The sequence below is a fragment of the Lepisosteus platostomus genome, chromosome 22 (assembly GCF_059453375.1).
Source record: "Lepisosteus platostomus isolate fLepPlt1 chromosome 22, fLepPlt1.hap1, whole genome shotgun sequence".
Lineage (NCBI taxonomy): Eukaryota > Metazoa > Chordata > Actinopteri > Semionotiformes > Lepisosteidae > Lepisosteus > Lepisosteus platostomus.
This window is the reverse complement of record NC_142632.1, coordinates 12,570,053-12,596,079: the sequence shown is the minus strand read 5'-3', so window position 1 is coordinate 12,596,079 and position 26,027 is coordinate 12,570,053. Positions and strand designations below refer to the sequence as shown.

At 40.8% G+C, this 26,027-nt stretch overlaps 7 protein-coding genes across 8 annotated transcripts in view; 6 read left to right on the top strand and 1 right to left on the bottom strand.

Moving 5' to 3' along the window:
- Positions 1-15,896, top strand: part of LOC148643504 (claudin-4-like) — a 29,066-nt gene extending 13,170 nt beyond the window's left edge. Inside the window, exon 2 of the mRNA XM_088615861.1 lies at positions 13,519-15,896. Coding sequence (XP_088471987.1) covers positions 13,544-14,176 — 633 coding nt within the window. The 5' untranslated portion in view covers positions 13,519-13,543 and the 3' untranslated portion in view covers positions 14,177-15,896. The remainder of the gene's footprint in view (positions 1-13,518) is intronic.
- Positions 1,170-2,139, top strand: LOC148643508 (claudin-like protein ZF-A89). The gene has a single exon (XM_088615867.1). The coding sequence runs from the start codon at positions 1,254-1,256 to the stop codon at positions 1,884-1,886; it is 633 nt and encodes a 210-aa protein (XP_088471993.1). The 5' UTR covers positions 1,170-1,253; the 3' UTR covers positions 1,887-2,139.
- On the top strand, positions 3,910-5,694 carry LOC148643507 (claudin-4-like). The gene has a single exon (XM_088615858.1). It carries the CDS (start codon positions 4,220-4,222, stop codon positions 4,946-4,948), a length of 729 nt encoding a protein of 242 aa, XP_088471984.1. The 5' UTR covers positions 3,910-4,219; the 3' UTR covers positions 4,949-5,694.
- Positions 6,660-8,128, top strand: LOC148643506 (claudin-4-like). Its single transcript, XM_088615865.1, has one exon. It carries the CDS (start codon positions 6,768-6,770, stop codon positions 7,398-7,400), a length of 633 nt encoding a protein of 210 aa, XP_088471991.1. The 5' UTR covers positions 6,660-6,767; the 3' UTR covers positions 7,401-8,128.
- LOC148643505 (claudin-like protein ZF-A89) lies at positions 9,998-11,476 on the top strand. Its single transcript, XM_088615862.1, has one exon. The coding sequence runs from the start codon at positions 10,234-10,236 to the stop codon at positions 10,864-10,866; it is 633 nt and encodes a 210-aa protein (XP_088471988.1). The 5' UTR covers positions 9,998-10,233; the 3' UTR covers positions 10,867-11,476.
- A 1,049-nt stretch (positions 15,897-16,945) lies between the features above and the next one.
- mettl27 (methyltransferase like 27) lies at positions 16,946-21,363 on the bottom strand. 2 transcript variants are annotated; one of them, XM_088615859.1, is made up of 6 exons: positions 20,943-21,363; positions 19,849-19,985; positions 19,109-19,237; positions 18,561-18,696; positions 17,823-17,915; positions 16,946-17,315 (listed from the first exon to the last, which is right to left on the bottom strand). In XM_088615859.1, exons 2-6 carry the CDS (start codon positions 19,972-19,974, stop codon positions 17,107-17,109), a joined length of 693 nt encoding a protein of 230 aa, XP_088471985.1. In that variant the 5' UTR covers positions 19,975-19,985; positions 20,943-21,363; the 3' UTR covers positions 16,946-17,106. The 2 variants fall into 2 exon arrangements, with proteins under 2 accessions (XP_088471985.1, XP_088471986.1); XM_088615860.1 differs by lacking the exon at positions 19,109-19,237.
- A 351-nt stretch (positions 21,364-21,714) lies between these two features.
- Positions 21,715-24,193, top strand: LOC148643502 (uncharacterized). The gene is made up of 4 exons (XM_088616101.1): positions 21,715-21,923; positions 22,671-22,913; positions 23,290-23,529; positions 23,898-24,193. The coding sequence occupies exons 1-4, from the start codon at positions 21,852-21,854 to the stop codon at positions 24,108-24,110; spliced, it is 768 nt and encodes a 255-aa protein (XP_088472227.1). The 5' UTR covers positions 21,715-21,851; the 3' UTR covers positions 24,111-24,193.
- Positions 24,194-26,027: the final 1,834 nt, after the last annotated feature.

Here is a 26,027-nt window from a genome sequence, read left to right as displayed (position 1 = left end):
TTGATAGAGATGATTACTGTATTTATTTAGGAGAATTTGTGTAAAAAAGCAACTTGACACTAATTTACTGTATACAACTGTTAGGCGTTATTATTATATTATTTTTAATCTTGGAAGGAGCACAATTCACAGTGACGGATTATTTCAAAAACAAGCAGTCGCTATCAATTAATGCCCAATATTATGAATTTGTTCTTATACGGGCGAAATAGTTGTCTTTGCTCATTTATACTGGTATGTATAAATGTATGTATAAATGGTATGTAAACATCTATAAAGACGGTTCTGTCTCTCAGCGTTGTGAAGTTTACATGATCTGAAAAAAATATGAATTGCCGCAATTTACATCTGTCTTTAATCGAGTTTGAATAGTAGTTCATAGCATATAGGTATATTCAGTCGCACAAATGCTATTTTTCTAATTGGACAACATTAACCGTATGAATGTCATCAAAATCAATCATCAAGCACTCATCAGAGGACACAATGAAACTAGAGATCTGCGGTTAAAAATGAGAACAGCGGGACGCGTCTCTACACAAAGTGCTGTGGAAAGTGAGTCTGGATACACGGTGCCCATTCTTGTTAATGAAACCAATACCATTCAGTCTTTTAAGAAACTGCAAGATGAGGTCGTGGGATCAATTAGCTGCTAACAATCGAACTAATCGTGGTCCGAGTGTCCTCCTCTAATTTGCAAACGAACCATATACACTCACATAAATACAAACATAACCATATTAAAATTATTTAAATTAGATTATTGAACTTTTTGAAATGAATTACTTCATGTAAACATCAATGATACGGGCTCTATAATTATGTATTAAAAGACAAGTGGATAGAGTCATGCATGAATGTTTCAATATAAAGAAATGAAAGCTTGTTTCCGATCACTGGGAGGACAATAGCACTAAAAAGTAGAAATAAAAATTTGAAATGTTTGTAGGGCGATTAAACCACTGACGGGTGTGATGCTGATTTTCAAAAGGCAAATTGATTTTAATTTATCAAGGGCAGGGCGGCCACAACCATTTTGTCCTAATCCTAATATTCACAGAACAAAAGAAAACTGCAGGTGGTGGCCCCAAACACTTAACTTCACCGGACGTTTCTAATTTTAAATGATTAACAACCACGCCCCTTCAGGGGGTATATAAACCACAGCAGAGGCGCTTGCTGTTGTGGGCACTTTTGAGGAAGACTTATTAGTAATTGTTAAGGAGTCAGGGAGGGTAAAAACCACTTTTATAATGGTGTCTGTGGGGCTGCAGATTTTGGGAGTTTCGCTGGCGGTGATCGGGTGGCTTGGAGACATCATCATCTGCGCTCTCCCCATGTGGAAGGTGACGGCTTTCATCGGCAGCAACATTGTGACGGCCCAGATCATCTGGCAAGGGCTGTGGATGGACTGCGTGGTGCAGAGCACCGGGCAGATGCAGTGCAAGGTCTACGACTCCATGCTGGCTCTCCCCACAGACCTCCAGGCAGCCCGAGCCCTGGTCGTCATCTCCGTGCTGGTGGCGATCTTCGGCATCCTGCTGTCGGTGGCCGGGGGCAAGTGCACCAACTGCGTGGAGGAGGAATCGACCAAAGCCAAGATCGGCATCGCATCCGGGCTGTTCTTCATCGTTTCGGGGCTTCTCTGCTTGATCCCCGTCTGCTGGTCCGCCAACACTATCATCAGAGACTTCTACAACCCTCTGGTGACCGATGCCCAGAGGAGGGAGCTTGGCGCTTCCCTCTACATTGGCTGGGGAGCCGCGGGGCTCCTTCTCGTCGGAGGAGGACTGCTGTGCTGCCACTGTCCCCCGAAGAAGGACCGTCAGTACATCGCCAAATATTCTGCAGCAAGGTCCAACGCTACTGGAGGGGCTTATGTGTAAAGCCACGAGGGGGAAAATTGAATAAATAGACGGAATCCTGCCCCCCCCCTATAGACTTGGTATCCGGCAGGCGTGCCGCAGAGGCCCCGGTTTCCATCTCCCCGCTGGTTTGCAGACTGACCCCAAATTCAGGTGGACGTTCCTGCTGTGCCCTTTTTTTTTATTGTGCTGGACTTTCTTGGAGTTTTGTAAAGTGTTTTAAACTAGCTTTTAGTCAAGGTTGAGAAATGCAATAAAATTCAATTTTAATGAATTGACTTATTTCCTCTACTTCCACTTAACGTTATCTAAACTTGAGCATCGAGGTTTAGACCTCACTGTGCAGGGGGGACTCTTCTCTACTTTTTCTTTCTACTCTCCAAGTAGCCGGTGGGGGGTTCTTACTTTACCGGTTAGATATATGTAAAAGCGGGAGTACCCTCAATGATCGATTGTTGCCGTGCTTTTAACATATCACCTCACTGGTTGCGTGTTCTCAGATGCTTTAAAACTGGTTGGGGGGGGGGAAGGGTAGCTAGGCATACCAGCCTGCAGTGTATTCACCATCCTTCTACAACGGCAGTACTTTATTCTAGAGTGCCTTTAACTTAAGGTGTTTGGTCCTTGTAATATTCATTAAGAGCGTGTGGAGTATGCTGGCACCGCCCTGTTCTGACAGTCGCTCTTTACCTTGTTTAGTTTCCTCCGGTTCCAAACTTTAACGGTTTGCTATAAACGCTTACTCCCACATCGATTTCTGTGGACTGCGGGGATCACTGTTACAAGGGCTTTCCGCTCACTTCCTCAATATATTTTGGTTATCGCCCTTGAACGTCCTTGCTCGTTACTCTTTTCAAATTGCAGCTCGACGCTGAACTAGGTGGAGGTAATGTCTGCATTTAGACGGATTTGAATAAAACAATTATACTTTTTCCATCGATAGTCCCACGATTTGTTAAAAAGGGCTCGGAGCGGCGAAACATTTCCACGAGGTTCTTGGTTACGTTATCTCTAAGAGTATTGGAATGTTTTCCCTTTTGCCAACACTTCGTACTATAATCAGTCGGGATTTCTTCTGCTAAGAGCTAGTGTTACCCAGTAAGATGTGGACCTATGTTTTTTTTTTTCTATAACGTCTTTTATTGGTTTTCATTATCACTGGGGAGCTAATCTCTGGTTTGCAAAGAAAGCTTTAGCCCACAGGTGCTCTACAGTAGGGAACTGACGCTAGACTCGTCTATAGTTACAAATAGATTTACTGCATGTTCTCAATCTTTAGCTGTGCTTCAAATGGCTCTAGAGAAGCAGGGATGAAGTGGCAGAGGGGAGCAAACTCACACTCTTGATTTCACTGTAGGGTTGTCCCTACTATTAACTGCTGAATTAATCTTAATGCATGCCGTCATTTGATTCTGTTGAAGATTACTAGTTTGTGTCAGTAGATGTACCTTGTGCATCAACAGACTTTTATGCATGCTTTTAATGTTTTCAAAGCTAGATGTATTGTGCTTCACAGTGAGAGAAAATGGCAGCAATCTGTTCAATGTTATTAATAGTACATTCTCACTCAGATTGCTTTGTCCCTGTTGGCCTACATTCACCCACAACTATCTTTTGAAGTTCAGTTTTCTCAGATAACACCTCTGCCTCATGCATGTTTATTTTTCGTTCAAAACATGAGGACTAAACGCAGTGGTACCTTACCCTGCTCTCCAGTGTGCTGTAATTATTAGCGTGACTTGTGTGCATTCCAAGTGTTGTTTTAAATTAAATTTCATTTAAAAATGAAAATAAATTTCATTTACTACTTTGCTGTTTTTATCTTAAAGCTTTAATGTCCAGACACATTGCACGTTACATTATTTTGTCCAGAACAACATTGTATTGGAATTACGATCAGAAAAAAAGTCTTATGTCTGTGCACCAACATGCACCAACAAACACCAGTACAATGTACTCCATTAGACTAATGCAATCTTTTCTGATGGCTACTTTGGAATCTGTGGCCATTCTGATTTCGCTGCAAAGCCAGTCTGTGTGGCAATACAGGTCTTGCAATAAAACAACCCAGGCAGTCATGTTATCACCAGTCAGCTCACTTTTCCTGCAAGACTTTGAACACCCAGGTGTGTAGTTGACCCATCTCCACTGCCCCGACTACATTCCCCTCTCCCTCACACAGCACTGAGAACAGAAAGAATCTTGTTGGTCTGGAATCCTGTTGCTCTACAACAGGGCGAGAGCAAACCCCTCCCTTTGTAAAAGCATATAATTAGAAGTTGAAAATACTGAAGGCGCTTTGTTAGGTAGACACCAGCAGCTCGCGGTGCTGGAGAAGGAGAAAGAACATTTCAATGGGGCTCATCGCGAGGCAGATCGTGGGCCTAGTTCTGTGCATTGTTGGATTTCTGGGAGTGATCATAGTCTGTGCTATTCCTATGTGGAGAGTGACATCTTTTATCCAAGCTAACATCGTGACGGCTCAGATCATCTGGGATGGCCTGTGGATGAACTGTGTGATGCAGAGCACGGGGCAGATGCAGTGCAAGATCCAAGACTCTCTGCTGGTCCTCTCCCAGGACCTCCAGGCAGCCCGAGCCCTGATTGTTATCTCTATTGTAGTGGGTGCCCTCGGCATCTTCGTTGCCCTCCTAGGAGCAAAATTCACTGGACACATGGAAAACGAATCATCAAAAGCAAAGCTTGTCATTACCGGGGGAGTCATCTGTATAATTTCTGGGGTTCTCTGTCTGATCCCAGTCTCCTGGACTGCCGCCACTATCATCAGTGACTTCTATAATCCTCTGCTTATCAGTTCTGGGAAACGGGAACTTGGCGCTGCAATTTACATTGGATGGGGAACTTCGGGTCTTCTGTTAATTGGAGGGTCTGTGCTTTGTACCACCTGTCCACCCCAAGACGACAGGTACCGGTATCAACCCTACAGTGCCAGGTATTCACAAACAGGATCTATTGTAACCAACCACCCATATGGACCAAATGTACAGTACAGACAATATGGACCAAACAGACAATATGTTGGGTCATACATGCCAAAACCCCCAACTGGTCCGTATTTGTAAAATATTCAAAATGATAAAAATAGATGTATTTCCTATGTCTTGCACTTTTGCTTCTCATATGGCATTTCCACTGGTCTTTAGAATCATTATAACTTTAAGATCAGGGAACTGTGTTTTACAAAAGGATTGACATCAATCCATGCGCAGAAAGCCAAGAGTTGGGGTACCCTGGAGACAATCCTGAAAACATGGGGCAGGATTATGTTCTGGGCAGGACGGCAATCCAGAAAATCACATTACATGTGTAAATTACGTTAAATTACGACTGTTATTGATGTCTGCGTTTGTTTTCTTCTGCATTGAGGTCAGCTGTTTGATAAATGACTTCTGCTCTGAATCTGGGGTCTAGCATTCTAGAACTGACGAGTTTCTTTTGTATGTGAGAACAATACAGACAGATGGCTTTGAACGTGAACCTTAATTAAAAACAATATGAGAATACAGTATGTGACACACGTTATAATTGTATAAAAATTATACATGTAAAGCATGTAAAGTGTTCAGAGAGAATTTAAAAAGTAAATTTCATTTGGTCATTTTTAAGATTCTTACATCAATTATATTCATGACAAAGGGGTCATCTGTAGCTGTAAGATATATCCAGTAAAAACTGTATAGGTACTGTTTTTATGAATGTTCTAACACATTTTGCACTCCATATTTTACTTTATTCTATCTCATGTACAAATTCAAGTGTTTTATACGGTTTTCAATGTATCTGTTAATAAAACATTTTATTGCGTAAATCTTGTCTTTGTAGTTTGATGTATCATTGAGGTTGTTAGTGATAATATTCTACCAAAGTACTTAGGTAGGCACAGTAATTGCTTTATATCTGGATGTCCAGCTAATTAGTTATCTGTGCTGTCTATACACCAAGCAATATTTATCTCTGTTCTATAATTATAACATTATAACAATTCTAACATGTCTACACTCATGTTAAATCTCCTTGGAAATTGTAGTTGTCTTGTTCAGTGGTCATCTGAACTTGCATTTGGTCTACACATTTCTTTCTATGAAAAATACCTCAGTGGCAAGCGTTTTCGATTCAACAATTTGTATTCAAATCATTCCCCATCTCCCTTTCTCTTGACTCCTTGCCTCACAATGCTCTGTTATGTGTTTTGTCTGGTGATCCGCATTCTTCCAGAGACACTGGCGTTGCTTCAGGTTTTGTATTCAAAGCAGGAGCTTGTAAGTTAAAGAGGACTGCGTCCAAAACCTGAGAAATGGGAAAAAGAAGGTAATAGCAAGAAAATCCTTGCAGCTAAAATTATTCATCGTTAAAACAAATGATGGCCTTCCACTCAGCATGCAAAAGTCCTGAAAAAGTCTGCTAAAAAGCTGAACTCTCACATATAATGCAGTAAAATGTACTTAACAGAGCCTTGGGTTTTGAACTGTTCTAGGTGTTACATTTGAACTTGTATTGGCTTTCTTCTGCAGCAAAACAGGTCTGAGTAGCTCTACAGGTGTGACAATGGAATGAAAAGGTCGTTCTTGTTGTCAATAGACTGACCGGTTTCAATTTTTGGAACCCTTGGAGGCTAAGGTGTAGCTGGACCGAAACCTGATTACATTCCCCTGTGCCTTTCTGTGCTGAGAACTGGAAGAATCTCGCTAGACCAGAATTTTTGATCGAGAGCAAGTTTCAGGGGACGAAGAGCGAAAGCTCCACCCCTCGCGAAAGACTATAACTAGTTGATCACATCCTTTCATCGTATACCTGTGAAATACTGTTGGACAGACGGAGACACCAGCAGCAGCAGGTGTATTATTTTTTAGCCGAAGTGCAGTAAGAAGGAAAGACGCAGCGATGGTGTCGGTCAAGAGGCAGATGCTCGGCCTTATTCTGGCCATGATTGGATTTCTTGGAGTGATCGTAGTCTGTGCTCTCCCCATGTGGAGGGTGACGGCTTTCATCGGCGCCAACATCGTGACGGCCCAGATCATCTGGGAAGGGCTGTGGATGAACTGTGTGATGCAGAGCACGGGGCAGATGCAGTGCAAGATCTACGATTCTCTGCTAATTCTTCCCCAGGATCTCCAGGCAGCCCGAGCCCTGACTGTGATTTCCATTGTGGTGTCTGTGTTCGGCATCCTGCTGGCCATCGTTGGTGGAAAGTGCACCAATTTCATGGAGGATGAGGTGTCCAAAGCCAAAGTAGCTATTGCAAGTGGCGTTATCTTCGTCATCGCAGGGGTGCTCTGTCTGATCCCTGTCTGCTGGTCTGCCAACACCATCATCAGAGACTTCTACAACCCTCTGCTCACTGAAGCTCAGAGAAGGGAGCTCGGAGCCTCACTGTACATCGGCTGGGGAGCCGCAGCTCTTCTGCTTCTTGGAGGAGGTCTGCTCTGCAGCTCCTGTCCACCCAAAAATGAGGATGAATACCCTGTCAAGTACTCCCAAGCAAGGTCTGCAGCGACTAGCAAAGCGTACGTGTAAGACGTTTTAAGTGCATAAGAAGAAACATGAACTGTACTCATCTTGATGCTGAGCTGTGTTAATCTTAACTGCGTTTCTTGTGCAGCAACACTTCTGTCCTCCTTTTGTCACGGTTGTAAATGTGAAGATAATACATTGTTGTTTGTAAGAGATGGTATTATCGACAGGACTGTTTTTTATGCTTTAAACTACATGTGTTCTGCGGATTGAGACAGGAATCATGATGATTTTGGACAAGTTTAGTTATGTTTTCTGCAACCTGAAAGACAAAAAACAATGAAAGCCTGAGGAAACTGATTTGTCCCGAAGTGTTTTACTTTAAATCGGCACACAGTGAAAGTGAATGGAAGTAGGGTGCAAATAGAAAAAGCAAAGAATGTTTAGTTTCTGTGTCGGAACCTAAGATAGTCATTTCCTTCAGCACTTCCTTGTATGATATTTTTATTTTAATCATAAATATGTATTGATAAAAGAATACCTACTAATGGTAACATACATTTAAACACTTAAAGGATGTTCACAATGATTCTCTTCTGTTGGATATCTTTTGACATTTTAGGTAAAACGTTTGGGAATCATTTTTCTGGTCTTGAACTGTCTTAGCATTTTCTTATCATATATCCATTCTAAACAGTAAGCTGCTCATTTGATGTTTTTAGCCAATGTTAATGTACCTTCTGTATTTATGATTTTGAGGAGAAAGATTAAAGCTTCATTTAAAAAAAAAACTAGGTTTTCTCCAAGTTATTTTTTTATAGTAAGTGTTTGTGAATGCATATTTGTATCAGCCATGTAAACTGTGTAGGTAGGCTTCTTATCAAAAATGATTTAAATGTGAAATTTGAAGAATGATACTGATGAAACGTTTACACAAAATCTCAATTATCATTCCTCTTTGGACAAGAAAATGCATGATGCACAGTTGCAGGATTTCCCTATAAAAATGATAGCTAAAAAACGTGCTTTGCAAGTCTGTTACACCTTGTTGCTTATACCTAACAAACCGGTTCAACTGCTTTTGGAAAAAAACAGTTCTGACCTCATCCAAGAGTAATGTAGTTTTGCATGTTATCTTCTAGTTATTCGTTACACTGACATATTATTAAATGAAAGTTTTATGCCAAATGATATAACGTTTGTAATGTTTTTGCAAGGTTTCTGGATGCAACATACAGAAACAATTCAACAAAGGAACATTACAGGAATTTTCTAACCATTTCTTCCAATTCTGAGTCACAAGGGAGCCAGAGCCTATCCCAGCAAGCAATGGGCTCAATGTAGGGTACATCCTGGATAGGACACCAGTCCGTCTCAGGGCACACACAGACATCAATACACACATACTCACAACAGGGCCATTTTTTCCAGAAGCCAATTAACCTTCCAGTATGTTTTTGGAGTGTGAGAGGAAACTAGGGCACCCAGAGGAAACCCACATGAACACAATGAGAACATGCAAACTCCACACAGATAGCACCCCAGGAATCGAGCCCAGGGCCCCAGTGCTGTGAGGTAGTGTTGCTACCCACTGCTCCACTGTGGTGCCCCACATAAATTAAATACTATTTTATTTGATAAATTAGCCTAAAGGCAAATGATTCTGTATATTACATTGATGTGCTATGTTAAACTGAAATACATGCTGTAAGTTAGCATCACTTTGAGAAAATTATTAACATCAGAAAAGAGCAAAAATGAGACAAGGTCAATGGACCCACCAGGCTCATTTGGTTCTGTTTTTCTGTCTCATAACCAGTACTTGTCGAAACAGTAAAAATTACTGAAGTATAAAATCCCCATGGAACCCCACTTCCCTCAGACCTAACCTGTGTGTTAGAGAGTGTGTGATCTTACGCAGACAGGTGCCTCAAACTGAAATGGAATCTAGGACACTGGAACTGTGAGGCAGTGGTGCTGACTGTTCTGCGAATACATCACCCCTATTTTTCGATGACATATAGAACAAAATAGATTTAGTAAGAAATGGAGCAGTGGTTAATAGAAATCGTAGGTACAGTGGCACAGTGGTTAGCACTACTGCCTCTGAGTTCAATTCCTATGGTGATGTGGGTTTCATCTGGGTGCTCCAGTTTCCTCACGGAAGCCAAAGACATACTGGTAGTTAATTTTCTTCTGGGAAAGGTCCTGCAGTGAGTGTGGCCTTTGTGTCTGAGTGTGCCCGTGACGGACAGGTGGCCTGTCCAGAGCATATCCTGCCTTGTGTCTGTTGCTTTTCAGGATAGGCTCCTGCTCCCTGTATATAAATTAGTTTTACCCAATATTGCAACATAATAGTTATTAAGTAGTGACTAAGTCAGGGTTAGAAAATAAATACTTCAAAAGTTGATGAATTGTTACCTCCACTGTAAAGTACAATGTTGTCTTGACATGAAAGGCACTATATACAATTCACTTTTTCGTGTTAAAGTCACATAAGTTGAGGTGTTTAAGCCCAACAAAGAGATGAAGAGGCTCCATAACTAGTTTTCTGTACAGCTTATATTCTTCAAAATCTTTTGAAACACAAAACCTAGTAAACTGATCTCAATGCATGAAGGGACTGCCTCAGTTCATTCTCGGCTTCATTGTGCTACATTTGAAAGAATCTTGTCGAGCTGGAATTTTCTAGCTTGGAGCTGGTTTCTAGTTGCGAGAAGGGTAACCACCTCCCTTTCAGGCCAGAATATAACCAGCAGCTGGTTTCTTTCAAGTGAGTTTTTGTTCGTTGAACATCTCACATCGGGAGGGACTGCGTTCACAAACTCTGTGCTGCAGGAGGGTGATCTCAAAATTTAAAGAAAACAGAAAAAGAAGAAGTTGGCAAACTTTTACGATGGCGTCCGTAGGAATGCAAGTAATGGGTGTGACGCTGGCTCTTGTTGGATGGATCGGGGTTGTAATAATCTGCGCTCTCCCCATGTGGAGGGTGACAGCGTTCATCGGCAACAACATCGTGACAGCTCAGATCTTCTGGGAAGGCATATGGATGAGCTGTGTGGTGCAGAGCACCGGGCAGATGCAGTGCAAGGTCTACGACTCCATGCTGGCTCTCCCCACAGACCTCCAGGCAGCCCGAGCCCTTATAGTGGTCGCCATAGCGGTGGGCATGATAGGCATCATATTGGCTTTTGTTGGTGGAAAGTGCACAAACTTTTTGAAAGACGCGGAAGCTAAAAGGAAAGCCTGTATCGCGTCTGGTGCAGTTTTCATAGCTACCGGAGTCCTCTGCTTGATTCCTGTCTGCTGGTCTGCCAACGCCATCATCAGGGACTTCTACAACCCTCTGCTCACTGATACCCAGAGAAGAGAGCTTGGCGCTTCCCTCTACATTGGCTTTGGAGCCTCAGTTCTGCTGGTCCTTGGAGGGGGCCTGCTTTGTAGCACCTGTCCACACAAAGAAGAGAAAGCCTACTCTTTTAAATATTCTGCTCCAAGGTCTACAGCATCAGCCAAATCATATGTGTGATACTCCACGTAAAATATAAAAATACCCTTCCTGACTGCACAGCGGTACAGAGACCTCTAATGGATACAAGCCTTTTTTTGGAAGTCAGTATTTTGGAACTGTACCACTGTCTGTACCTTTAATATCTTTTCTTGTAAGATTACGTACAAGCATGGCTTGTAGATAAGGTATAGGCAATTTTTATTTTATGTAGGTGTGCATACTTTTACATGCATGTTCTTTGTGATGTGTTGTATTTAAAAATAAAGAGTTTTTTGATAAAGTCACATACTTTATTGTTTGTGTGTGGTTGTGAAATTGACCTTCTACCTTTAATATTGTTTAGAATTTGTTAATTATAATTTTGTTTTTAATTTAGATTATAACCGCACAGATACCATTTTTGTCTCTGTATAAAATGAAGTTTGTAGCAATGTGGAATTTTCTGAAAGTTTTACTCTTTATGTATTAAATACTGTGTACTGATGTGAACACTCACCAATATCTACTTTATTCTTGGTTACTTTTTGTGACAATTATTGGAATTGTACATGTAAAGAAATGACAGAATTGTACTTTTTACAATGAATTAATAATGAACCTCTTGAATTAAAAAAACAATAATTCAATATGTCAGACATATAATGTTATGTTACTGTATATCAATAACATAACAATAATATAATGTTTTATTAAGAATCAAGTGCATTCTTAGTTTTTTAACTATGACTCATGCACTGCATATGTGACTCTTGAGGGAAAAAAATGTTAACTGAAACCAGGAAATGGTTTTATTTATTTATTGGTAAATGTTACATAGTGAGAGTCTTATCTGGGTATCTCACCTTCTTCACCTATCTTCACCTGCAGTCACCCTTGGGGTCATAGGTATAAGACTACACAGCTGCTTAAACAAAACACAGCTAATACTTTGGAAAAGCATCCCGAACTCTCCTTCAACAGTAGTCTGACGACTTTTGTCACTCTTACATATTTCACTAGTATCATGACGACAAAAGAAAACTGAAACAAACATCCACACTCTTTGTGAGATGTGGGTGCTGGGTTAAATTACTTTGCAATATAAATTAAGGTTCTTTGTAAAAGCAAATACAGAAACATTTGCCTGCAAATGGAGAAGTCTGATCATCTAGATAATCTCTGCTGTCCCTGCTTGAATAAGAGGGAAATGGGGCATATTATACAGGTTTTAAATTGGCCGCTGTAGAAGGTGTCACAACAGACATTTGTGTATCTGGAATTCTGTGTTCAGTACGGAGAGGTGACAATCTTGCTCGGGTTAGACAGACATGGATACATTGCTGACAGGAAATATGTTTCTCTTTGTCCTTGGTGCCTTTCTAGTTGGTTTTCAATTTGCTTTAAGAGCTAGAATTGTAACTGAAACTGATCCCAGTGGTGTGTTTGTCTTGTGGGTTTGTGTGATCTGGAATTAACACAAATAGTGCCCACAGATCAATCTGGATCTTCTATAGCTGGAGCTCGCCAAAATACTGAAATGTACTGGGAGTTGAGGGGATTTTTTCTTGCTTTCAGATTTATTTCATATTGTAATGCATACTCACAGGGAAGGGCGGTGATGTCACCGTGCTGGTAAGCCGGCTCGCACAACCTCCGATGTCGTCCGTTTGCGTTACAATATTGTTATCACCACACAATCTTGGCCTTGTAGAAATACAATTATTTAAATGAAAATGCTTTCCACAGTTCTATGCAGAATCTCAAAAAAAGTCCCAGCTGAACACTCCAACAGTGTTGTTGTTGTTCTGTGGATTTACATGTACTTGGGGAGTTTAGTTTTTCACAGGATTGTGTCCCTCCTTTTTAAAGTTTCTTCGTTCATAATAAGAACATTTTTGTTTCAATATTTTGAATGTTCTTCACTTAGGAATATATGCAATGACGGTGGACATTTTCTAAAGTCAGTACAAATGGTGGTGAAAAATCTAGTTTGAAAGTTTTGCATTAAAAGAGAAGAGAAAGATTTTCAGGTTGGCACTGTTAATGAAGCGCCATCAGCTGTTGAAAATCTGATCCCACAGCTGCCCTAATGTAATGAAATTACTGTATGACAGTGCTCCCTTGTGGTGCTGTGCATAATTTCTTATTGAAACAGAGGCTAAACAGTTCAGATTGGTTAACACTTTGGCTGTAGCCAACTGTGTTGCACAATTGTTGGCAAACTACTTAACCTTAGCTCTATGTGCTTCTTGGAAAGGTTTTAATAAGCATGCTGGGAATGTCTGTTAATAATTGAGGAAAAACAATTTTGAGCACTGTATTGGAGGGCTAGGAAAAAAATGTTTAGCGCTTTCCCAGGCTGTTTTCGTGTGAAGTAGAATTTTCGAGCTGCTAAAGTAATTGATCAGCAATCAATTTTCAATTAGCAGCATGCCTTACATTGGAGGTCATCATCCAACAATCAGAAATAGGCCAGAAATAAACTAACAACACCCTGCAAACATCCCCTCTGGACTTAATTCTTTATACTGTATGTAAGCACATTGTGTAACAATTCTAAAACCAACAGAAGTTAAAGAAACAGGACCTCTGCCTTGTGATGAACTCCTCTAGACCTACAAAAACAAAACTCGAGTATGCATGAAGGCACTGTCAATAGAATAATTCTTGTCTTTTATCCTTTTTTTTCAGTTAGATTCCTGCCACTGTAGAAGCTATGGCTTTCCAGATTCTGGGCATATCAATGTGTATGATTGGGCTGGCGGGCACCATATTGATCTGTGCCCTGCCAATGTGGAGGGTGACAGCTTTCATAGGAAACAACATCGTGGTGGCTCAGGTCTTCTGGGAGGGCCTGTGGATGAACTGTGTCTACGAGACCACAGGCCAAATGCAGTGCAAGATCTATGATGCCCTGTTGGATTTGTCCCCTGATCTGCAGGCAGCCAGAGGCTTGGTGGTCATCACCATTGTGCTGGCCTGTCTTGGATTCTTGATCTTCCTGATGGGAGCTCAATGCACCAACTGTCTGGACAACCCCCGGATCAAAGCCCGCATGGTGCTGGCTTCTGGAGTTACCTTTCTTCTTTCAGGTGTCACCACCTTAGTCCCCATCTGTTGGACGGCCAACTCCATCATCCACGATTTCTACAATCCCCTTGTCCCTGAAGCACTGAAGAGGGAGCTGGGTGCTGCTCTCTACGTTGGGTGGGGAACCGCAGGTTTCCTGCTTCTAGGTGGGGCTGTTCTTTGTAGCAACTGCCCTCCTGAGGAGAAGTCCTACCCCATGAGGTACACACCTGCCAAGTCCACCACCCACAGCAGCTATGCCATGAAGAACTACGTGTAAACTGAAGGCAGACAGATGGTTCGCATGGAGGGCAGTCTTACTCAAGTAGCAGAGGAGCCAGAGGAACTATGACTCCAGGGATATCAAAACATTTCATGCATTTCCTGATTCTCATGTGCTTGCAAAACAAACTGTACTTTCATTATTCGCAGCCAAATGTCTGGTACATTTTCACACATCCTCAGGTCAAGAACTATTGTGACACAAGAGTTTTGAAGCCAATTTCTTTGTAGGAGAACATGATTCTAACTATATTAGACATTGCGTAACTCTGTTTTAGCTATGAGACTATATTTGTAGAAAAATATTATTTACTCCTTACACCCATTATGTATCTCCTAGCCTTCATGCTATGTACACTACCTAGATGTTCTTTATTTAAATCTTTGATTTTGAATTGTTTTTAAAATGAGAAACATGGAGATAAGACAGTCTGTGATAAATGGAGATTATGTTACTATTTAAATATGTTTATGATCTTATTATTTCTGGAGTTTGATACATGTAGACTGTTTGTATTAACTTTAATATAGAACTCCTTGTATTGTGTTATATGATTGAACATTATCCTTTTTACCACTTTTTTGCCTGTAGCTGCTAAAACAAGTTCAATGTCATTCACATATCGAGCTTTATCTACAGTATTTAAAAGGACAATCAATTAGGTAAAGGTTTGTAAAGCATGACAAAATTATTGTTTTCTATAGAAAGTTGTGTGCATCTCAAACAGTAACAAAGGAGATCAACAAATACTATAGATCAATCACGGGAGAAATGGAAAAGTGATTAATTTCAGCATGAAAAACAGTGTCATTGCTATAATCAGTCCTGCATAATGCACTATTTACCATATCACTTAAGAGATATCATAATACAAAGGAAAGGAATATAGTTATGGATGTAGAAACAGGTGTATCCGATTTGTTTATTAAGATGGGTCCTTACATTAACAATAACAGTAGTTTGAGACTGTATATATTTAATAAACCTATCCGTTACCCTTTGGCAACACATGATCTTCACTGTACATAGTGCCCCCCAGATAGCAAGACAGAAGGTAGGATTATTTCCTTCTTAAGGGATACAAAAAATAACATCTGCTATCATGCTATCCACACCTTGTCTAGGAATTTGACAATACAGGTTAACTCTCCTGTTGTCTTGTTACTCAGCTTCACTCATGGGAGCTCATTCCCAAACATGGAGAAGAGCATGATGGAGATTGCTGCATTTGTGCTGAGCTTTTTGGAGATCAACAATCAAAGGGTTGCATTGCTGCCACCCTGACTAGGTGCTTGCCTACGTGAAGAGCAACTGGTGTCATTGACTACAACACTGGGGAGCTCCAGGGGTACTGGGTTGATATGTGGATGGACTGAGAACATCACAGTGAAAGGCAGACTGCAGTGTAGCTTTTACGTGTCCCTCCTGGACCTGTCTGGGAATTTTGGCACAGGGATTTTCTCCATTTTGATCTACGTCATTTTAGTAATTCTAATAATTCCACTCAACACAATTCAGCTATCAGTGGAGAGGAGAAGAGAGTGATGAAACCAATGCATAGAGGCCATGATTAAGCTTTGGAAATGTACAGATAAAAACAATCTTCGGAGCTCTTTTCATCCTGGCAGGAATAGTGGTGCTTGTTCCTGTACCCTGGACAGCACATAACACAACAAAGGGCTTAAATCACTTTGTGTCTTTGAGGAGAGATCTGACAGTAGCCCTCTGTATTGGCTGGCTGGCTTCAGCTGGTCAGTGGTGGCACTGTCTTCTGCAGCAGGTGTTCTCCAACTGAACAAAAGGAACCGAATACTGAACACCTGCGACAATCTGTTCTTGATCATCCTAGTGCTCCCTTTTTTCAGTGTAATGAGGATAAGCACAGAGATGCGACTGTGTGGAAATGAAAATTTCTTTACGGTGGCAAGTCAGGAGTGGGTGTTCTGTCTTTTGCTTTCCTTTCCCCTTTCTTTCTGTCGGTCTGCTCCAGGTCTGCTCTTCTTCCAGTGCTGTTACTTCTACACACCTTGTGTCTCTGCAAACAGTCGGTAATTCAGTCTGTGGAGATTGATGCCTGCCACACTGATTACATGGCAAGAGGACTTTAGAAAGAGAGAGAAGCAGACAAGAGAGCAGGAGGAGAGATTTCCTTTACTAGCGTTTTTTGCTTATTTGCTTCAGTAGAGTAGAACTGGGAAACCAAGAGGGAGAGATCTATTTGTTGACAGGTATGGGCTTATTGGGATAAATCTGCTTACTATGTCTTTAGTCTTGTGTGCTTTCAATTTGAATAACCTGATTGTTACCAATCTCAGTGATATTTTAATGCATGTTATTAGTGGAGAGATACTAGTTAATACAAATGTAAGGTTTCTTCTTTCTTTGCAAAATGTCTGTAAGCACCTTTACTTTTGAAAATAAACCTTGTGTAATGCAATGCTGTGTCCATCTCTGTCATTGACACCATTGACAAACATTTGTTTGCGCAATTAAAGAATCTTGTGCTACTTGGGAACTAGACAATGTCAATGTATTTGACTTTGATATTGGATTGGATTTCAGTGTAGAAGCAAATAGGGAATAAATACTGCAATATAACTGCATGTATAAGATGAAGTCATTGCTATTTATACACAACTGTTAACACACCTTGGGATATTTTATATAAACCTTTACAGCCTGTCTTTGTGGGAACAATTGTTTTTTAATTACAATTCTGGCTTTCTTCACACTTCAGATTTGCTTTGTGTATTAAAAACAAAATGCTTTTCACAGATTTGAGATGGAAATGTATTCCTCTTGAGATATTTAAAGTAACACATGAAAAAAGAAAGGCACATTCACCCCAAGCCATAACAATATCCACGAGTGATACCATTCTCTTAATTTGCTGGCAGTGTGAACTGTGAATCTCAACAGAGATGTGTTTATTGCGTACTCTTTCTGTACAGATACACAGACCCAGGTATGTAGCCTGTTTCATCGGCAGACACAGCCTTCTCCCAGTCTTCCACTTCTGTGACTGACACACAGACCCACAGTCCCTCTCTCTCCATCTCCTTCAGCAGACACTCGAGCTGGGCTTTGAACTCCTTATTGGATGTGTTGCCCCTTGTCGTCATGCACACATAACCACCTGCAATGAAATTCGGTTTTCGTTACAAGCATTGAGAAAGGGTTGAGAAAGGGTGCTCACATTATCTTTCTTCATTTTGCTGTCGCTGAGTATTTTTTCTGTTTGCCACCCTCTCAAGCCCTCAGGCCGACACCAGACTTGTATGGGTGGGACGGCTGGGGAATTAGCAACCAACAAACTCAATCAGATCATGGGGCCCAGCTTGCAGTCTGAGTGAGGGTCTTTACTGCAAGGTCTTTAGTTACCTTTTTGACCGCAAATGTATATTTCAAGAAGAGAAAAACCTTGTTCCTCTGCCCCCACTTTAGTGTTCCCTTCTCCCACATTTATTACCATGAATAAGTGTTTACACCTCTGTATCCTTTTTGTATCTTAAGCTGTCAAGGTGATTTATTGTAATAATAGGAGAAATACAGATGGTTGAACTTATTATTAATATTTTATTCAGTTGGACAAGGTAGTGCCAATTGTACAATAACTACCCCCTTTGCTTTACAACCAACACACCTGGCTTTGCAGCTTGCCACAGTTCTTTGACGACTGAGAGAGGCACATGTCCAACACCTAGAGCCCCAACAATGACAACAGCATCATAGGACTCTAAACCAAAAAGAAAACACTGAGTCATTTATCTCCAATCAAACACAGCACAGCCGCTCTTTCATCTGCAAGCAGGCACATTATCACGAAGGTCTTCAGTAGGTTGGGGGTACGTTTTCTTTTCCGTCACTTTTATCATATTGTAGCTTGATCTCACCAGATCTCAGAAGCTAAGCAGGTACTGGGATGTGAGTGCTCTAATTAAATCCAGGTTGCTGCTGATGGAAGTGGTGTTGCTGGCCACCTTGGGGCATTGTGTGGCAAGAGGTGACTTGAAGTCAAATTCCACTTTGCTCTTGCACAATTTAGCATGTGATTAATTCAATTCTCCACGTGAGCTACTGTGTAGTGGGACTGCTGTCACTTAATGGCTCACGGGCGTCACTCAGTTGGGTCCTGCTCTTCAATGGAGGATGAAGTGGATCCTATCCTATATTTTAAGTGATAGTTTGAACTGAGGATTACTGGTTTATATAGCATAAGCTTTTTTTTAAAGAGTCCCAAAGCACTTTAAATAGATATCATAGATAACCCCCCCTTGTACTTTTAACGCTATGCAGCCAGAGCAGTAAACAGACTAATCTCTTTTAGTATCTGTGTACGTGTGTGATTAAGGAAGTGAGATACGTTCTATACAGTAGATACCAGCTGGAACTGGGAGTGGTGCAGATCCCAGAATCCACTGCTTGAGGTCCTGGAACAGGCCTTTGCTCTTGGCCAGTTGTAGCATCTTCTCACTGCCATCCACCCCAGCGAAGTTCTGAAACCCCTTTTTCTGCAACTACAAGCACAGGCTAATAGAGACATTTCATGCACTGCCAACCTAATTAAAAAAGACAAACATTTGTATTACTTCACACACCTGTCATTAAAAAAAAAACTTGACATAGCAAAGCGATGATTGAAAAACACCTCCTATCTCAATTCTACTGGCAAAACATTTTACTTGCAGACCCCAATGAGCAACTTTCCTGTCCCTCTCACTTCCAATGTTTATTGAGGGCTTTTCTTACAAGGAAAGACCTCTTAAACTATTGAATATTGAACGGAAGTTCCTTCACAACATTTTAAGCTTTCAAATGTGTTTTTCGGCAGTTTGTTGGCCACTGCTTCGAGGACGACATGCATTTTAGAAGTAAAGGGAAAGTTCCAGTCTCTTCCTGCCTCATGCAGTAATGCCCAGAGTTTCTTACCAAGGTGGAAACCAGGCCAGTACCACAGGCTACATCCAGAACCAGTGCTTTCCCTCTGTCTGCCTGGAATGCAGCAGACAGACACTCTGCAGCCAGGGAGGGAGCCCTGTAATCCAGTATCGCAACATCCTGAAAATGCACATCACATACAAGGGAAATAAGGACTTTCAAAAGAAGTGATGCACCAGTTTTTCTTTATAGAATTTTACTAAAAGGCAAGATTTGTTCCTGCACATAATTTCCACCACTATATTCAAATGAAAAAAAGCATTACTTTTCTGTTCTCTTCACTTTGTTAATTGACACATTGTTTTAAAACAGCTTGGTTTTGCATTTTGGAAACACAGATGGCCAATTACAAACTGCATCAGAAAACACAAACTGAGCAATCTTACAGAGGTCTTAAAATACAAATGTTTTTGAGGACATCCCTCATTCTGACTGCTCAGGCTGTAGGGAAGACAACAGGCTGAGGGCTGGCTGACCTTTTGGGGTATCTTCCTTTAATACCTTATACATCTTCTTCACAGCTCTTATTCACAGCTGCCTGTGCAGGTACTGGTGAAAAGACAATGTTAAGTATAAATAAATGAATAAAAAAAAAACAGAAATAGAAAGGATCTATGGGTAACATGTCATTAATCAGGCAATAGTTACCAGACTCCTTCAATGCACAGGAAAAGTATGTGGTGTCTCAATACTGTGTTGTACATCATGAAAGACTGTGGAACATGGTGTACCTGCTCATAGTTTTCTGCCCAGTTATTATAGAAACCAATTTTATCCTCCACAGTCGATTCTTTATGAGCAGAAAGTATTGCATCCTTCACTTCCGAAAATGTTCTGCCAGCCTCAGCCATGCTCATCTTTTTCAGTCCTAGAAACAGAAAATGAAGTCTCTCGTGAGCTGTGGAAATCACGAATACCGGAAACAAAGCTTGTCGACCACTTCCATTCCATGCCACTTACAGATGTGGAACGTTATAATAAACTGATAACTGAACAGATCATTAATTGCTTAATTAAGTCAAGTGCTGAAGAAACCTTGATTATTAAGAAATTGCTGAAGCAAAAGCATGCACTGGAATAGTTCCAGGGTTGACTTCACCTGAAATATATCATGGTAGTCTGGAAAATGTTGTGCTGCTTAGTCCCTACATGTTCTGAATTCATACTAACTGCAAGGTATATCTTTGTTGAAGGAGTAGTTAAATTGGGATTATAATGTCGCAGGGGGGGTAATTACAGTAAGTATTTATGGTATATAGTGACACTTAAAAGCAGGGCTGTCCCATTCTGTTCTTGGAGGGCCATGGTACAGCATATACTAGGTTTCATACTACCTCAGCTCCTAACAAACTAAATAAGCCCAATCATTGACAAAACTGGACCAATTTATGAACTTCTCTCATATCTTCCAATTCTGCTGCTTAATTGACCAAGAAAACATATAGGTGCAGCACGATGGGACGGCTTTGAAGAAAACGGAGTAAGCAGATTTCAGTCTTTTTATATTATTCACCATAATTGAACAAATAACACTGGAACATGCACCGAATTTTTGCTGCATCTTGCAGCCTTGATCACGTACTGTACAATATGTTCACATAGAGAACTGTAGTGTCCTTTTACAACTGCGAAACAGCACGTGTTAGGCTTTTATTAGATAACTGATAATATTAGGATATGATATTGCAAGAAAGATATATTCATGTATATATACTAAAGGTAGTTTGCATAGAAGAAAGACGCAATAGTGTGGCCATAGGAAGAAAGAAGGACTCCCCCCCCGACAAAACCTGTAAAACACCGGAATTATACGAGTTTCAGTCACCTTGTTAATTACGACAGCAGAGTTTATGCCGCTAATAACAATGCTGAGGCTACGTGCTTGATATTCAACCGTATGGAGAATAGCTTTCTTGTTACAATGTCATATCCCAGGCAGTCGAAAGAAGAAAGTGTTTAGCTCCCCAAAAGGCGACGAATCGTTCTCTGCTAGGCTATCCTCGAAACGACGTGAAGACGGCGTGTTTTGTAAATCTGAGTCCAGGATTTTTGTGAGCAGTGGGTTTATTTAAGCGGTGCACGTTGACGTGGAAGGTAGCGCTATTGCCGCCTAACACAGCTCTTGTACTCTTGGGTCCTGGGTTCGACTCAGTGGAGTCTCTAAATTGTGTCCCAGTGTGTCTTCAGTAATGCACTTGCGTGTGTAGTCCCTCCTTGCACTCTGTGCTTTAGAGAGAGGTTCCGGGTTGCTGCAAATCAGCTTCCTGGAAACATGGGTACAGTAGGTTAATAGGTGCATTGTATGGCAGTGCAGACACGAGTACTTTTACACACCCATAAATCATTCAAAAGAGGATATTTTCTCAGAGCCGCAAATGGAACATCAAAATACTTTTAAAAAATCAACTTAATCGCAAAAATGTGTAAGAAATACGAGACAGTTACCATAAAGCCATCTAAAACTTTACTGGTACTTTACTCAGACTCAGACGCCTATATTCTACCGATTAGTACCAATGCTCACTCCTTGATTTGCTAACACATATTGTGTATGGAGAGTAAAATATCTTATACAAAATATTTGTCTGACATTTTCCTCTTTGTGACGACACGATTTCAGTGTTACAAGCAGCACATCAAACAACAGCCGATTCCGCACGTCGGCATGACGTAAGGGTGCCGGAGAGCTGCGGGTCTGGCTGGGACTGCGGAGCTCATTTTGCGGGTGGAAGACATGGAGAGCGAGCCGAGACCCCCGCCCACCCTAGTGAGCCTCGCCGCCCAGCTAATCAACATAGTCTCTCTGGTGAGACCTTTAAAAACCGCAAATCATGCCGACTGAGTAGTTGGAATTACATAATTGACAGTTAAGAGGGATTACATTTAGGGCACTTTTATGACTGATATGTTTTGCTCCAAATATACAAATTCAGCCATTTTATGGGAATGACCTTCATTTGTAAACCAATTTATTTCTATGCAGCTGTCATAAGATGAGCCATGCAAACACTACATATACAAACTCTAAAATGAGGGATCTGGGTGGCAGGGTGGTGCAGTGGTTAGCATCAGTTCTCACAGTTCTGCAGCCCTGGGTTCAATTTCCGGGGAGCTGTCTAGTTTTGAAGTTAAATATTCATATTATGTGCACAGTAAAACTCGACTGATCAAGAAAGATTAAAATTCAGTGTTTTGCTTGCTTAATTATTGTGCAATGTCTTCATGTATTTTTCCTTTTTCTTCATTTAGGTTTGCCTAATATTTTCCTTTTCTTGGTTTTTACCCTTTCTCAGTTATAATTGCTATATTATCAATCATAAACCAGTTCCTTTGTGTTTTTGATAAAATATCCCTCATTTCCCTAATATTTTATTCTTTAAAATCTATGAAAACGCCAGTAGGTTTTGTTGAAACAAAGACACGGTGCTTTATTGTGGATGAAAGCCATGATTCGAATTACTTTAGGAAATTCTCTGTTTTTTTTCCCTTTCATCCTATATTCTACAGCATGTCATGTATTCCAGCCTGTTTGACTTTCTGTGGTTCCGCACAGATTCTCAGCAGCAGAGAGGTCCTCTACAGCAATGTGATCAGAAAGACAGAGCAGTATGGAGACAGGGTCTGCCAGTGGGCACAAGGCCTTGTGGGTCCACCCAGTAACCAGAAGTCACCTGTCTTCTGCTGGTGTGAGTCTCACCCAGCCACTCCTACTCTCCCTGTGCCCAGGCAGGGCTGGCCCCAGCCTTGCAGCTCCAATAATGAAGAATCGCCTCAAGGTGGCAGGATCTTACCAGATGTAAGTCTTGAAGTATGAAGTAATGCTGTGTCTAGGGTTTGTTTCCTTGTTTGTTCTGCCTGACTATAAAGCATGCAATTTGGGAAGGAAGTACATTTTGGAGTGAGTCTTGTAAACCTTCTGTCTCCTCTAAGGTAATATGATGTAGAACTTGCTGTTATTTTCTTCCTTGATAATCACCCGACCGCAATTGTGTTAATGCATTGACCATTTCCCTTTCATCATTTACAAGATTCCCATTATTATCTATGACACACTTTACTCCACCCTTAAAAGTATGATTATAATTACAGAACTGGCATATTTTGCTGACACTTCCGATGTGGATGTTATTAATATATATTTTTTTCATTTTCTTGTTACTATTTGAATGCAGCCATCTTTGTTTGCTGTTGCGAAGTCCGTGCTGAAGGTCATGTGGCTTGTTGTATGGGCAACCGGTCCCCTACTGTACCGTACAGTCTTTCACAAGATAACAAGCCCCTTGGTGCCTCTGAAAACCTGCTGGCACAACCTGCTACAGAGGGTGATCATTGTAGCTGCCGTTTTAATACTGGTGATATGGAAACTCACAAGCATGACAGGACGAATGTGTATGATTATACTGAAAGAAAAGGTGAGGGATATTATCAGTAGACTTTTACAGTAACCAAAAGAACTAGTTTTGAGCTGTTGTACCTTAGAGAAGTCATGCTTTCTGTACTGTGCTAGGACTGAACTAGTATTGTCATTTGTTCCTTTATTGCAGCAATGTACCTGTCTAGTTTAATATGAATCTTTGTATCACTATGCAGAGTTATTGAATGTTAATAGTGTTGGATTTATACATTCAGCTCCACTACATTTGATTTTTTCAGCAAGGTGTTATATATTGAACAAAAACCTATTGGCATCTTATAAAGTGTTTTTTTTAAGGATGCAGAAAAAGAGGTCACATTTTAACTCACCCCAACTCTCCCCCCCTTTCTCCTTGTCTTCGAACAGGGTATTTTTCAGCTACGGCTGGTGGCAGTCCCATTGAACCTGATGAGGGTAGTGATAAACACAGCAGACCACGTTTTCGTAATTATAGTCACTGCAGGGCTCAGAGTCTGCATGCTCTTGTTCTTGCTGGTGTCCACTGTGCTTCATGCACGCCTGAAGGAGTACTGCACAGATAGTGGTAGAGAGAGCAGTCAGGAAAGGTCAGCGCTGTGACTGCAGGAGGAAGATTCAGCACAAGAAATAATTCTGTCTCTTGGTGTGCCACTGCTGACATATAAACAAAATATTGTCTCCTCTTTGTTGCTTGGTTGTTTCCTTCATTTTGTATTCATGATAGAGTGTGGCCTTCTTATTTAACCAAATAAGCGTCACACTGTATGTTTGAAGACGTCTGAATCGTCTTGTACTGCCCTTCATGATTACGGTTATTCTCTAAAAGCTCAGTTAAACAAAAACATCAATGAGAAAGTGTGAACATTACCTGCACTTTAAGCACTCTTCAGCCATATCTTTATAGAGATGCTTAAAATGACCTAGGCCTTCATGCCTTGTATTTTGTATGGATAGAATACAAGGTTTGAATGACAAAAGATGAAAATACTGTGTAACTAAATTTAAAACACTTAGATAAGGGCAGAAAACAGCAGCAGATTTTTTCCCTTTATGTGAGTATACTGTCATTCCCTATTCCAGCTGTGCTTTTATTTTTAAGAAGAATTCATGATCATTTTATTTTAATTTAAAGATAAGCCCTAGGATTTTAAATTATTTACTCTATTGCTCACAATGGGAAATCGATTCCTGTCCGATTTCTGATCTGGTATTAAACTATAAGAAAAATCTGCTTACCTGTTGTTTGCTGTTTTTACAGATCTTCCAGAAGGTGGCGACCTTCTGCTAGAAATGTAGCATCTATGCTTTCAGCTTCACTGTGGTATAGTTTCTATGTGAAACCACAGAGAATGCAGTCAGCATTCAGAAGTGAAAGGGTTCGTAATAAGGTTTTATCAGTAGATGGAGATAGGGTGGTGCTGGAGATTAGGTGGTGGTGGGTGAAGATTAGGTGGTGCCTAATAAATCAGACCTGTTCTGCAGAAAAAGAAAAGCAAAACCCGCAAATGTCATTAACTCTTATGGTGATACAGTGGATTTGCAACAAGCACAAGCCCTGTGTTTGATTTTAGGCTGGGGCATCTTTTATCTAGAGTTTGCACGTTCACCCCATTTTCATGTGTTCCTTTGGGTGCTCTGGTATCCTGCCACCCCCCAAAGACATGCTGTCTTACTGCTTTGTTCCTGTTTGATGACTGAACAGGGCATGGTATTCTTTCTCCTGTTCATGGGAGAAAAAGATTATCAGCGAGTTAGACATACATCTGTTATTGTACAGGAAGAGCTCTTTGCATTCCTGCGGGGATGGCTAAAATCATTTAATCGTTTCCCCCAGGTTTTGTAATAATGTATAAAATAGAAGAATTAAACTGTACAGTTTTTGGTTTTAGAATTCTTTGTGGACTTTGTGAATATCTCCAAAAACACATTCGTAAAAAGCTAGTCGTAAAAGACTAAACTGCATGCCAGGTGACAAAATACTGACTTTAAAATTGAGATTTGTTTGCTTCTTTACTTTGTTCATCTCTACTAATTCTGGGTGATTATTTTCATTTAAAAACCCATACAATTGATTGTGTTAAACCATTAATTCAATCTCCTTGCAATGGCCTTCCATTTAAAGGGACCTTGGGTGGGGAGGTGGTGTTAATAAGTGGACGTGTTAACATAGCACCTGATAACAAGACATGGCAGCCTTTCGCCACTCCACAGTCTCAGTCACCCAAATTCTGATGATGTCTTTATCGCAGTCAGTCACAAGGCATACATCGCAGATTCAGATGTATGAATTTCAGTCAGAGCAAATGATAACCAACAATGTTCTTCAAACTCAAACGTGTATTGGAATGGATAGTAATGGACAAATTCCCAATCAGTGCACATTTTCAGTCTCAGCAGCCAGCGGGGAGAGAATTCAGCCCTGTGTAGGCCCTTTGACCTCTACAATTCCCAGCCAAACCCTGTCATTAGGCTTCTAGTGAAGATTATGTTTTGCTATATCTTTTGAATATCGTAATT

Excerpts from the sequence above, each read along its gene's own strand:
- LOC148643505 (XM_088615862.1), top strand. The coding sequence starts at position 10,234 with ATGGCGTCCGTAGGAATGCAAGTAATGGGTGTGACGCTGGCTCTTGTT.
- LOC148643506 (XM_088615865.1), top strand. The coding sequence starts at position 6,768 with ATGGTGTCGGTCAAGAGGCAGATGCTCGGCCTTATTCTGGCCATGATT.
- LOC148643508 (XM_088615867.1), top strand. The coding sequence starts at position 1,254 with ATGGTGTCTGTGGGGCTGCAGATTTTGGGAGTTTCGCTGGCGGTGATC.
- mettl27 (XM_088615859.1), bottom strand. The coding sequence starts at position 19,974 with ATGAGCATGGCTGAGGCTGGCAGAACATTTTCGGAAGTGAAGGATGCA. Across the intron at positions 18,697-19,108 it reads CTGGCCTGGTTTCCACCTTG|TTGCAGAAAAAGGGGTTTCA; the intron begins GTAAGAAACTCT and ends CTGTGCTTGTAG. Across the intron at positions 17,916-18,560 it reads ACCACTCCCAGTTCCAGCTG|AGTCCTATGATGCTGTTGTC; the intron begins GTATCTACTGTA and ends TTTTTGGTTTAG.
- LOC148643502 (XM_088616101.1), top strand. The coding sequence starts at position 21,852 with ATGGAGAGCGAGCCGAGACCCCCGCCCACCCTAGTGAGCCTCGCCGCC. Across the intron at positions 21,924-22,670 it reads TAATCAACATAGTCTCTCTG|ATTCTCAGCAGCAGAGAGGT; the intron begins GTGAGACCTTTA and ends GGTTCCGCACAG. Across the intron at positions 22,914-23,289 it reads GTGGCAGGATCTTACCAGAT|CCATCTTTGTTTGCTGTTGC; the intron begins GTAAGTCTTGAA and ends ATTTGAATGCAG.
- LOC148643507 (XM_088615858.1), top strand. The coding sequence starts at position 4,220 with ATGGGGCTCATCGCGAGGCAGATCGTGGGCCTAGTTCTGTGCATTGTT.